Source organism: Sciurus vulgaris (genome assembly GCF_902686455.1).
Source record: "Sciurus vulgaris genome assembly, chromosome: 4".
NCBI lineage: Eukaryota > Metazoa > Chordata > Mammalia > Rodentia > Sciuridae > Sciurus > Sciurus vulgaris.
The window spans coordinates 114669189-114682615 of NC_136464.1; the positions used below are offsets into that span (position 1 = coordinate 114669189).

The following is a 13427-nucleotide window of genomic DNA, read 5'->3' on the forward strand; positions in this document are numbered from 1 at the left end:
TGTGGCTTAATGGTAGAGTGCTTGCCTAGCACATGTGAGGCACTGGGTTCTATCCTCAGTACCACACAAAAAGAAATAAAAGAGTTATAATTTTTTTAAAAAAAATAAGCTCTGTTTGATGCTACATACTATAAAAAACAGAAAACATTTCTACATACAAAGTAAGAGAGAAAAATCTGTTAAAAAGAATATATGATCTTGGTATCTTTTGTATCTAACTCATATTCAAACTCATATAACAATGTATGTATATAGCGTCATGGTTTTGTTGTCTCTCCATTTTCTTAACATTCTGTGCCTTAGAGAAAATTCTCTTTATATAAAAGACAAATTTCATCCTTTGTATTCTTTATTGTTTTGAGGAACTGAATATTATTTTTAAAAATGATCTCCCAACCTCAGAATAGTTTGGGTGGTAAATAATAAGAAGAGGTAATCAACAGTGGAGGAAGAAGGAAAGAGAAATTTTTATCATCTGAAAGTTTTTCTTTAGGTTGCTTAGCTTTAGGAAATTGTTTTGGGGTGATGTTTCTTCCCATTTGTTTTTAGGATGCCCCAAGCATGGAACACAAATCCTGTGCTGGGAAGGATCACTCTGGTATTTCAAAGAGTTTTCTCTCCTGCAAAAACCCACAGCCAGGGAGCCCTCAGGCAAGGTCTTGAGGACCAGCCCCCGGGAGGGTGACAGAGGAACCATTGATTTGGGGTCCCATGACTGATTGTCTCTATGGTGGGGCAGTGCATTTCATCATATTTTAAAAGTTGAATACAAAAACAAACAAAAATGGGAGCAATATAAGAGTTTCATGAACTTACCCTGGTTTGATCCTGTTTGTTTCAGGAACCACTTTGATGAGGTTGTCAAGACTCTGACCCCTTCAGGACATGGGAGAAATGTCCATATCAGCGATAGATTTTCATCAAATGGTTACAAATATTTGTTGAAACTGAGAAATATTTTTTTATCTTAAAGTAGTTATTAAAACAGAGGCTGGCCATCTAAAAATGTTGAAGTTTTTAGTGATATCTATCTATTGATCATCTATCAATACATGCAGAGGAATAATGAATAACTAATATCTGTTTTTGAAGGATTTTTTATAACTTTATTTTATGTATTTATTTTTTATATGGTGCCAAGGATGGAACCCAGTGCCTCACACATGCTAGGCAAGTGCTTTACCACTAAGCCTCAACCCCAGGACAAATAACTAGTATCTTAGGATTTTTCTACTTTTGATGAGATCGATGTGATTTATCCAATTTAATCCTCCCACCAATCCTATGACACAGGACGTATTATCATCTTAATTCAATAGAGAAAAACCTTCAGACTCAAGCATTTTCTCACATGGCTGTAGCAATGGGGCTGGAACTTGAAGCTGTGTAATCTAGTTCCAGAATGCTTGGCCTTTACCACAGCACCAATCACCTTATTGGAACTTAGTACCTGAATGAGTGCTGGAAGAACTAGAAAGCACCCAGTTTCATTTCCTCACTTCAAGGATGAGAAGACTGAAGCACAAATAGAAGTAACTATTCAAGATCAACAAGTTTGAGGGGCAGAACCAGGACCAGATCCACATCTAAGGGCTCTAGCCTCGTTCTCTCTTGCGGCTATTGGACCTTCCCTTCTGCTTAGGAAAATCAAGTCAACAAATAAAAATGTCATCTCCATCCTGGGAAAACAACTCTGGGCCTAACCGATCAAAGGTACCTTCACCTTTGGCCCAAATCTTAAACATTTCAGATCTGAGGTAGTCAGGGTTACAGGGTTTTCTTGACAATCATTGGGTTCAGCATCAGTCAGCTGAAATGATGATTTAATTATACTTTTAAGCCTTCGTTATCATGAAATGAAAAAGAGGAGCTTATTAAATCTTACCCTTGTATACTTCTTCCTGTCGATGGACTTACTTCGATGAGGTTATTAAGGTCTTTGGAACTTTAAACAGACAAACACACACACACACACACACACACAATAAATAAAAATGGAATTAAATTGATTGACTCTTGATTTAAGCAATATATGTGCTCAAGATGAATTTTACTACTAAGTTTTAACAGAAATCAATACTAGCTTTTACCTTTAAAAGGGTAAACATTTTGAGCTTTATACAAATCATTGGTATACTAACTTAGTTATCTATTTACCCTCAAAATAAAACCATAAAATTAGGACAAGATTTAGTTTTTTTTTAAAAAAATGATTTATTTAGCAACAAAACTATTGCCCTGTTTCCATAAGCATTTCATCTAGTGTTACCTCTATAACTAAAATGTTTGTTGATAATTTACACTTGTCATATCTTTTGGTTTTAAAGGTATTTTATATCCATTATTATGCTTGATTCTTACAACTATCCAGTGCCAAAATCAAAATGAATATTATGGTCCTCATTCTGTAACTAAAGAAGCTACAACTCAAACTGGGCACTATAGTACATGCCTGTAATCCCAATGACTTGGGAGGCTGAGACAGGAGGATGGCACGTTTGAGGCCAGCCTCAGCCACTTAGTGAGACTAAAATAAATTAAAAACAAAAGTGGCTGGGGCTGGGGCTCAGTGATAAAGCATTCCTGGGTTCAATCTCTAGTGAAAGAAAAAGAAAGAAAGAAAGAAAGAAAGAAAGAAAGAGAGAGAGAGGGGGGGGGGGGGAGGGAAGGAGGAAGGAAGGAAGGGGCTGCTGCAACTCAGTATTCAAGGGACTTGCTCAAATACACCCAGCTAGTAAGTGATAAGGTTCGCACTTTCTGATTCCAATCCAAAGGCTTTTCAACTCATCCTCTGACACAAATTGATGAGGAGGGAGAGGAAGAGAGATAAGACATAATCCTCACCCTTGGTTACTTCTGTTTACTTCAAGGGTCACTTTGATAAGATTTTCAAGACTCTGGCCCCTTTAAAACATTGAAAAAATGATAAGGTTAATGGTAGTTTTTCACAAATGGATGGTCATTCATAATACTCAGAAACAGTATAAGTGCACCCTGAGATCATGCCAAAGTTGAAATCTGTTATAGGTGACTATGCATGCATGGAGCATTTATACATCTCTGGAACTCAATGGGACTCAGTAAAACAGCATTTCAATCTTGGAGTCATTTGGTCACTAGCAAATTTTGCACCAAGAAGAAAATTAAAGTGCTTAACACAAACACAGAAAAAGGAAAAAAATAAAACGAACTCTATTTCAGTGTATTTAATACTATGCTGTTAATCTTTGGCACATCCACGTAATATTTTTATGTCAGTCTATGCACTTATCTTATGGAACATTCCAGAAGGCATGCTCTCTTAATATCAATCTCCAACATGCATGGAACTTTAAAACCTTTAGCTTTGAAGAGTCAATGCTTTGTTTATTTGACATTCACTGGCAGACTGCCATAAAAATGTATTAAGACAAATATGCTGATATGCTAAAATTCACAATATGTAAACTGGTATGTGTTTATGGTACTTACAACCGTGTGTTAGCATGGCTCATTTTGACCTATTGTTTTGGCAACAAACAAGAAGATTAAAATCTACAGAGTTCTGAGATGTTCTGAAGTGTAAAACATATTGACAGTACTATAAAACTCCACGAAGTCACTAAAAACACTTCAGTATTTCATGGTTACCCTTTGGTATATGTCTGCTTTTGATCTTAATGGAATTTTGCTTTTCTTGGTGCTTCTCCATGTGTTTTCCACAAACACAGTGCCAACCAATGCTCGTCTGATCTCCAAGGGCACCATGTGGGGACAAGAACATCAACAGGAGTGTACTTCACACTGTTTCTCCATACTCTGGACCCTGCTAAGTGCACATCCAAACTGCTCTGAGGTTTTTATCTCCACAACATCAAAGATATGGATATTTGAAAAAAGAAGTGGGGAAAAAAAAAAACAAAAACGGATATTTGGAAGCAACCAGATGCTGACTCAAGTTGTTTGCATGTATCCAGATGTCTGAGGACAAAATACCCAGACTAAAACCAACAACAAGAAATGTGGACCTTTGTCAAACAGAGAATGAAACAATTAACAGAAATAAACACGCAACTCCAGATCACTCCTTGTTAACTTTTGCCTAAATTAAGTATATGGGATTTGACTGCCAGGGACTGAGAAAAGAATCTCCAGTATTCTCTTTCCAGATTTGCGTATTCAAAAACAAAACAAAGCAAAACAAAACAAAAGCAAACAGTAAGTATTATAATCCCTTCCTTTGTTGGTTATGGAATCTGTTTTCATCATATTTTCAGGACTTTGATCTCTTTAAGCAATCAATTAGCCACATAACAGTAAAAAGTTGTTTAAATTCCTTAGTTCATAAAATCAATAAAGAAAAGTGAACTAATTAATGTGGTCATCTAATTGAGGTAATAGTGTAATATAGCATTTGAACTTAACTGTGCGAAGCAGTGCCTCACACTGTACATATTCTCAGTTGTTAGGCATTCTTTCAAGACACAGATTGGAAAGTCCAAAGGATTATGGACTAGGCTCTGCCTCAAGTGCTGAGATGGATGTGAGCAAAATAGACACATGACTGGCTCAACCAGACTTCTACCAGGAGAAACAGGAAATAGACAATCGAGTACATAAATGAATGCTGCAATCTCAGATAACTATATGTGCTATTAAAAAAATAAAAGAGTACCTGGTGCCTGTGGTACTGGGGACAAGGGGAGGGGAAGTGACTTAATTATATTCAGTGGTCAGAAATGACCTGAGAAGGTGACAGTGTGGGCATAGAGCATTTCAGGAAGTGGGAACAGCACCTGCACAAGCCTTAAGGCAGGAATGAGCCTGGAATAGGAGAGATCCATCTGGCAGGGTTTTACTGAGAAAGTAAACAACTTTTGCAAAGCATTAGAATTCTATTCTACCTAAAATGGGAGAACATTGAAACTTCTTTTTAAAGGGAAATAAGTATGATCTGACTTTATTTTTTAAAGATCTTTATGTATAGAAAAAGGAATTAACAACTACTATCCTAATAGCCCCAGGAAAGCACATACATAAAAATATAGATAGATACACACACTGCACATAAGCTCACACACACAAGTACAATGCATCCATGTACATATGCACTCATTTACACCCAAGGGACACTTGTACTCATGAACACACAAGCATTGTGTATAGGTATGCAATTACGCATATGTACAATATTCACACATTCATATGTATGCATGCTCCCTTACACACACAGGCATACACATACATTTATGTGAATTCACACATACCCACAAACATTTGTATGTGTACATACACATGTGCACACTTAGGCATGTATACACATATGCACTCCAATATCTGAAGAAAAATAGGTCACCATTTGAAAGACTAATAAAAATTGGAAAGGAAAACAGATATTTCTTGAAAGTCAAAGTAAACTAAATATTTGAACACCATTTAAATCAATAAGACAATACAATTCACCTGAATCTTTATTATTGTAACAACAACTTATGTCTATTATGAGAGGCATGAGAGGATTATGATCCGATCCCTCTTTGGTAATTGAGGTGCAGGAACACAGTTAGCAAGTGTCAGAGTCAAATTCACTGTATATTACCACCATGAACCACCCAGGTCGCCTAGGTAATCAACACTTTCTCCTCATCCTGTTGATGGAGAGATTGGTTGTGCCTCTGGCTACACCACATGGCCAAGAGCAAGACAGCTTGACAGTGTGCACACCAGGTTTTAGTTAGCTGAGTCCTTGCTCTGCCAGTAGGGCTTGTGGGCATTGATGACACATTTTAGAATTAACAAATAATATCAAGTACTGAGTTAACTGAATGGAAGGATTTCAAGGGAGAGCACATGGAATTACTTAGCATGCTGTTTTTAACAACATGACAACAAGCTCAGTTTCAAAAATATTCCATCTGCTTAAAAAGAATAAAAAGCAAGAGGACATCAGTTCTTCAGAGTTACTTGACATTCCACGGGTAGGAGAACTCTTTTAATCAAGCATGCTCTAAGACTGCAATCTTCACATATATACTACACTGCCTGCACATACACACACTACACACAAATATACCACACACAGACACACAGTTCACACACCTATACACTACTTACCCCTACAAACACACACATTTATACATATACACAACTTACACATGTGCACATACACACTCTACTGATATATAAACACATGCACACCTACATGTACACACATTACTTACACATACACACTCATACACTTTTACATACACACACTTATATGCACATATGTACTTATCCACACAAATGAACTTCAAATCACTGTTCTGAATAGATGCACTCAGAATTCTAACATAATGTGCTTATAAATCCCAGATGAAAGGTGGAGGAGGGTTCTTAATGTCTTACCTCTTGATGTTTTTATTTGTTTCAGGATTCACCTTAATAAGCCCATTGAGGTCTTGTTTTCTTTGAAAAAGAAAATGAGTTTTAATGAACGTCATTAAAAGAAAACAGTAATCAAATAATGAAAAATAAAACAGTAATCAAACAGTTGAAAAAATTAAGAAGTGGTAAATATAAAAGTTCTCTATGACAATGTAAATATTTAAAGGTCTAAATGCAAATGGAAATTCTTCTTTTACTACTGAAGACCATTTAAGGTTATTTGCTAATAAGAAACACACACACACACACACACATTTGCTTCCAGAATTCCTAAGTATATATGAAACTTGTAATTGAACAAAATAAACTTTGCTCTCAGATACATCTTCTGAGAACACTTGAAACAGTCAGCACTGAAGTAATATAAGTTAGATTTTTTTTTTTTCCCCATGGTACTAGGGCAATTAAACTCAGGGGTGTTCTACCACTAAGCTACGTCCCCAGCCCTTTTTATTTTTTATTTTAAGACAGTTATTGCTAAGTTACCCAGGCTGTCCTGAAACTTGAAATCCTCCTGTCTCATCCTCTAGAGTAACTGAGATTACAGGTGTGTGCCATCACCCACAGCTTAGATGAAATTCTATCCTGAATCAGATCAAACCCCAATTTTTACTCAACAAATCAAATATAACTGCCTGACCTGATTGTAAATAACAGGAAAATGTTAACAATAATAATATTTTAACAATATAAAAAGTAATGATCATAAGAACAAAGCATGCCTCCATATATACTTAATCATTGCCTGGTGCAAACCTTTTTAAATATAATTTACCCCAGAGTAAATTCTGGGGAATAATAAAAAGAAAATACCTCACAGAGTAAGAAAATATGATCCACTTCTCAGGGGAATGCACACTAACCCATTAAAATTCCTTAAGTGGTAACAAAAGGGGCATAAAGTGAACCCAAACAGGGTGGCGTGGAATGGCGAGAGCATTGTGATGTGGCTGCCACATCAACACAGCTCCAGACAGCACACAGTGGTGGTGAGCTACTCCCTGGACAAAGAAAAGACTCCCAGCCTCTCCTCAGTTGCCTTCAGAGACCACCATCCTGAGAAAAGGTCGTCAAGGCTTTCTCTTGGTTACCTGTGTCTTTTTGGAAGTCTACTTCAAAACTTTCATCAAATCCTGCATTCTTTAGAAAAAAAAAAATTCAACTCAGTATTCCATCACTAAAAATAAACCGAAACACAAAGTTGTGGAGAAAAGACGACTTGCTATCAAACTCTGGAACAATTAAAAAAATAAGTGGTTTTATGGGGAGGTGCAGTCAAGAAGGGATGGTTGGATGACCCATCTTTATCATGAAGTTAAAATGTCAAATTATTTTGATCATCTTACAGAAATCAAAATAAATGCATGAATAAGTCTTACCCAGAGATATTTTCCTTTCCTTTGGGATTGACTTTGATTATATTCTCAAGGTCTTCACCTCTTTAAAAAGAAACATTTAGGTCAGTTTCAAATATTCCCATAGTATAGGTGCATATACCCATTCCATATTATTGATGATTAATTCAAGTTTTTGGAGAAAATTATTACACTGATATTAAATTGATTTTTAATATAAAATTGCCTAACAATAGTACAGTTACTCTCTAGGATTTTACAAGCTAATGTAAATATGAATTTAGATAGAATATCCTGTAGACTCTTCGAAGTGAAGATCAGGGCATCAGAGATAAGTCAGAAGAGAGAAGGCAAACTCAAAGATGCAGTAGATATTCTCAACACCACTGAGAAGACCACCAAGGAATCTGGGAGTAAAGAACCAAGATTCACAGACATCCACAAAGTTCTCACCCTTTGCTGGTTTTATCTGTCCTGGCATTTGCTTTGATAATAGATTGGAAATCTCGGCTTCTTTGGGGGAAAAAAAAAAAAAATCAAAACTTTAAGTCAGGTGACATATAATTTTCTGTAAGATTGTATAAATAAGAATGTTGCTGAATGCAGTGTCAGATGTTTTCAGGACCCAATGACCAGAAAGACCTTTGATATACTTATCCTTAGCTTATCTTTATTGATTTCCACAATAGTGCTTGATTTAAACCAGTTTAAATCAGTTTAGAGAAGCTTCCGAATGACTCTCACTTTGTAACTTGTCCTTTATATTTCTAAATTTACATTCAAAAATGGATTCATTTTTTAAAATTATTTAAGAAAACACAGATTAAGAGATTATGTAGCAGGGTTTCCTGCACCTGCTTCAGTGCAACGCAAACATGTGGTCTGTGGAAATGGCACTCATCATATTCCTCCCTGATGGTCTAAACAGTTCATCTGTGGCAAAGGACAGCCTAACTCTCCCATGTCTAATGAGGTGTAAGACACTATCCTGAAAAAAGAGCCTCCTCAAGGTGGGAGTTCTATTTACACTTTCTCATTTTTGTCAGTCCTTTGATTGACTTTGTTAACACTTCCCAAGCCTTGGTTTCTTTGTAATACTGGAAGAAAAGGGAAAGGCAGAGCAAGAGATAGAGAGCAACTCTGTGTTCTGTTCAGAATCTCTTATAACAACAGTAGATTTTGCACAAAAGTAAGACATAATTGACACCTAAAGAATTAGAAGTTTTTAGAAATATTTAATTCGAATGACTCTGCTCATCATGCAAAATGCTCAAGATATCTTGATATCAAGAATCCAACCATTATTCAGATAAACTGAACCAACTTCAAAGTTTAAGTTCCCCCAGGGCTCGGTGTATGCTTCTCTGAGGTGGGTTGGAGGGAGGTGGACTTCAATATACATAGCAAGATGTTGTCTTATTTAAATATGAAAATCATTCATAACACGGTGAAAATCAATGGGTCAACATTTTAAATCTAAATACTTAGAGAATTTAGTCAAGTAATTTCTTCTAAAAAGTTCAGGGGTGTATTTACATGGTCTGAAGTCCCCTTGGAAAAGTCGAAATAACTCTTATCATGACTCCAGTACTTTGTGTAATTTGGCACATGGAATAAAACGTTCATTCACTTGTCAAAGACTAAAAATTATTAGAGAATATGAAAACTGACCCTTCAAATTCCCCAGTTGTCCAAGTTTTAAACTGACATTTTCTTCTGTCTGATTTCACTGTGATAAGACAATTAACATTGTAAATTCTTTCACTATTAGAAAGAAGGTGCAGTGACAAATGCCTGTAATCCCAACAACTCAGAAGGCTGCGGCAGGAGGATCACATCTGTGAGACCAGCCTCAGCAACTTAGCAAGCCCCAAAGCCACTTAGCAAGACCCTGTCTCAAAAATTAATTTATTTTAAAAAAAGGACTGGGGGTGTGGTTCAGTGGTTAAGCACCCTTGGTTCAATCCCTAGTACCAAATAAGAAAGGAAGGAAGGAAGGAAGGAAAGAAGGGCTAGGGAAGAAGGAAAAGGAACTGGAACTCATTTTGTCCCGTGCTGACAAGATCATTAATCCCTGCGTTAAAGTTTAGTGTTTGTCAAGTTATTCTAAATGACAAATCACTTCTCTTTTCTCTTTCCTATCCCACAAAAGATCGCCCTGAGATGCTCTTCCTACTTTTCCCATTTTCCACCACTTTTGTGAAACTTTCCAAACTCCATGCTTAAATATCTAAAACTGCATCTCTTCCTATAAAACTCATAAAACCATCCAAAGAGAATTGACTTTTTCCACCTTCATTTGTTCTCCATTTGAAAATCACCTGTGAAGAGTTGGCATATTTACATTACAATGTAAATGTGTGTCTGTGTGATTGTTACTGCCAACACTTTCCATCATATGGACTCTGTTAAGATTTCAGTATCAGAAAGAGTTGAGAACATATCTGCCAAGATTGACTTGGAAAGCTAAAATACTATTTGGTACACAGATTGGCACAGATAAATGGTTTTTAAAAATAACTGTGACAATAGAAATGATTATCACGTTAGAGGGCAAATATAAATGACTTACCAAATACAACATAAGCCATCAATTTGGGGGAAAAAATAGTAGAAATCTCATAAATCCTTACCCTTTGTCATTCTTGACTGCTCTGGGATTTTCTTTAATGAAACTGTCAAGAGTTTGGTTTCTTTCAACATGAAAAAGGATATCAATAATCAAAGTTAATTTTGTAGTAGATATTAATCTCTCAAATTCTGCTAGTTTAGTTACTGATCATACATTAACCCATTTGTGGTACAAAATAAATAAAAGCATGGCTTTTGGCCTTAAGTTATTTACAAATACATCTGTATGGCTGTTCACATGCAGAGGCTACTAAGATTCCAACTTGGTACAGCTGGAATCCACATTTTAAAGACTTCAACAGTGAGTGGCTCTGCCCCTGGAAACAGTGTCTTACAGTAACTGTATTTAATTCATAAACAACCCTGTGGCCCTCTGGATTTCTTTCACTTTTAGGTATAAAAGGGGACTTGGAGGATCATCCAGGTCATAGCCTCCATTTTATGGGTTGAGGATACAGAGGTCTCCAGGGTCACTCACATTGTAGTACCAGCAGAACCAGCACCAAGACACCCATCCTCTCCTGACCATGATCCAGAGCCTGTTCCTTCAGCCTGCCTGACCCTTGCCCAGAGCAAGAGGTCTCCCCCAGAAAACAGCTGACACTCTAGGACCCAACCAAAGCAGCCGATTCTGATCAAATCTTACCCTTTGCCATCTTTGTCCATCAAAGTATTCACATAGATGAGACTTTCAAGACTTTTGGCTCTATAAACACAGAGAAACTCAAATAAAAACTGCACACTGAAATTAAATTGTGTGGTATCTTGAAAGGTCAAATACAATAAACAGTCTCCATGAATTGCTCATTTTCTCCCATTGAATGGAAGAGTAAAACTCCTTCCGGGCAATTGTATCTGAACTAAATGTACAATGCAGAGAGCGCTAGCCCATCTGCTCATGCATTTCCAAGCCAGAAGATCAACTCCCTTCCAGATAAAATGTGAGGCATAAGACAAGACAAGTAGTCTGGGAGATAAGATTTTCAGATTGGAGACAGATGCACTTACCTTTTCTCTGTTTGCTCAGCTTTTGGGTTTGCTCTGAAGAGACCATCAAGACCTTGATTTCTTTAAATATAGTGATGTAAAAAAGTTTCATCAGTAATAATAATGAATGCTTAACTTTATATAAACATAAACCAGTTTACATCTAAAATAGGAAATAGAAGCTGGTTGGAAAAGATGAGCCACATATCTTGAAATTGTTTTATTCCAAACAGATTTTTTCACTCAAAATTTAAATTGCAGTGAACCTTCAAGAAGATAAATTAAAAGACATAAACTAGGGATCTGCCAACCACAAGGGGTTCATGAATGCGTTATTTGGGTTCATGAAATGTTTTTCTTTTTTTTTTTTTTTTAATTTTTAATGTGAGCCAGTGTTTACAGAGATGGCCATGACATATGGCCATGATCCTGGGTTTCCAGAATCTGCTGAAAATGTCCTGCAACAGGACATTGCTCATGGTAACCCTCAGCTAAAGCTGAAAAGGCAGAAGGTGCTTTTGACAAGAAAGTCACTGTTTTTTGTTTTTCTTTATATATACATTTTTTTTTATTGTAAAAAACGGGATACATCTTGTTTGCTCTGTACATGAAGTAGAGGCATACCATTTGTGTAATCATACATTTACACAGAGTAATAGTTTTTGATTCATTCTGTTATTTTTTCCTTTCCCCCGACCCCTACCACCCCTCTTTTCCCTCTACACAGTCCCTCCTTCCTCCATTCTTGCCCCCCTCCCACCCCCATTATGTGTCATCATCCACTTATCAGGGAGATCAGTCGTCCTTTGGTTTTTTGAGATTGTCAATTGATGAATGGATAAAGAAACTGTGGTTAAATATATATACAATGGAATATTACTCAGCCATAAAGAATAATAAAATTATGGCATTTACCATCACTGTTTTTGACACCACTACCTGTTTTACATAGCCAGGTGCCTCTGTCATTTACATCTGCCTTTGGCAACTCCCAAAGTTGAAACCTCCTCTCTTTGTAAATGAAAAAACTGAAAAGCAGCAAATTTCAGTAACTTGTCAATAGTCAATCCTACAGATCATTATTGTCCAGAAAATGATATGAAAACCGTATCTTATTTGAATTTTTCTTTATTTTCTCCTTTCTTTGGTCCCTGTTGGTTTAGTTCGTTAGTATACAGCACAGAGATAACTAAAATTGAACACACCCTTTCTGCTTCCATTGTTCATTTTTCTCTCAACATATTTTAAGCTTTGTAATTATAAATGATCCAAAATAAAGAGATAATGGTAACTAGAATATTATGGGTTTTGAAATGGTTAAACTAAAAGTATTTAGCAATCAAACCAAACTCTGTGAATATAGAGTATATTAATATTTCAGGAAAAGAAGTGTGGTTATTTATATGGAGCATATGGAGTATGAAAATCAAAGACACTTTGTAGTCAATAATAGGATTAGAGTCTGAGAATAAGTAAAGTCTTTAGACTTTAATCTTTAAATCTTACCTATTCAAGCTTTTGTTCATTTTGATGAGTTTATCCAGTTCTTCACTTTTTGGAAGAGAAAAAAAGACTCACGTTAGTAAAAGGCTCCTCAGAGTCGCAGGGCAGATATACCTTAAAATAACTCAGTTCTCTGAAATACAACACATGTCCTACCTTAATCATCTGCAAAAACCCTGTTCATCCTTTGAGGCTCTCTTTAATGCCACTCCCAAAGTCCTAGTTCCTAGTCCTGAACTTCTCTATATTTTTGGAACACACAGAATTTGGGGGTTTTGGCATCTCCTTTATGGTACTTCTGTTCACGATACTTTGTATTGTAGCAACTGCACACATGTCTTATGTTAGTGTCCCTGCCCCTACATACACACATCACTTAAAATATAGAACTGTATTTTATACTGCATCCTGTTCAATCTTTAATACTGTATCTTTAAATAGATGCTTAATACATGTTTTTAATTAAATCAACAAATACAGGTGTGCTGACTATAGGTTCTATCCCTGCATGAAGTACTTGCACACAAAATAGCTACAGAAAACTCT

The 13427-nt window shown here is 36.2% G+C and overlaps 1 protein-coding gene across 10 annotated transcripts in view; it reads right to left on the reverse strand.

Moving 5' to 3' along the window:
* The window catches only part of SCEL (sciellin), a 94246-nt gene that overhangs the window by 30912 nt on the left and 49907 nt on the right, over nucleotides 1–13427 (reverse strand). For 4 of the 10 annotated variants that reach the window (XM_079138967.1, XM_079138971.1, XM_079138972.1 and 1 more), the window contains 10 exons: nucleotides 12885–12929; nucleotides 11400–11459; nucleotides 11038–11097; nucleotides 10394–10453; nucleotides 8214–8273; nucleotides 7785–7844; nucleotides 6367–6426; nucleotides 2845–2904; nucleotides 1886–1945; nucleotides 817–876 (listed from right to left, as the gene is read on the reverse strand). In XM_079138967.1, the coding sequence (XP_078995093.1) occupies nucleotides 817–876; nucleotides 1886–1945; nucleotides 2845–2904; nucleotides 6367–6426; nucleotides 7785–7844; nucleotides 8214–8273; nucleotides 10394–10453; nucleotides 11038–11097; nucleotides 11400–11459; nucleotides 12885–12929 (585 nt within the window). The remainder of the gene's footprint in view (nucleotides 1–816; nucleotides 877–1885; nucleotides 1946–2844; nucleotides 2905–6366; nucleotides 6427–7784; nucleotides 7845–8213; nucleotides 8274–10393; nucleotides 10454–11037; nucleotides 11098–11399; nucleotides 11460–12884; nucleotides 12930–13427) is intronic. The other 6 variants (XM_079138969.1, XM_079138968.1, XM_079138970.1 and 3 more) reach the window with 6 other exon arrangements.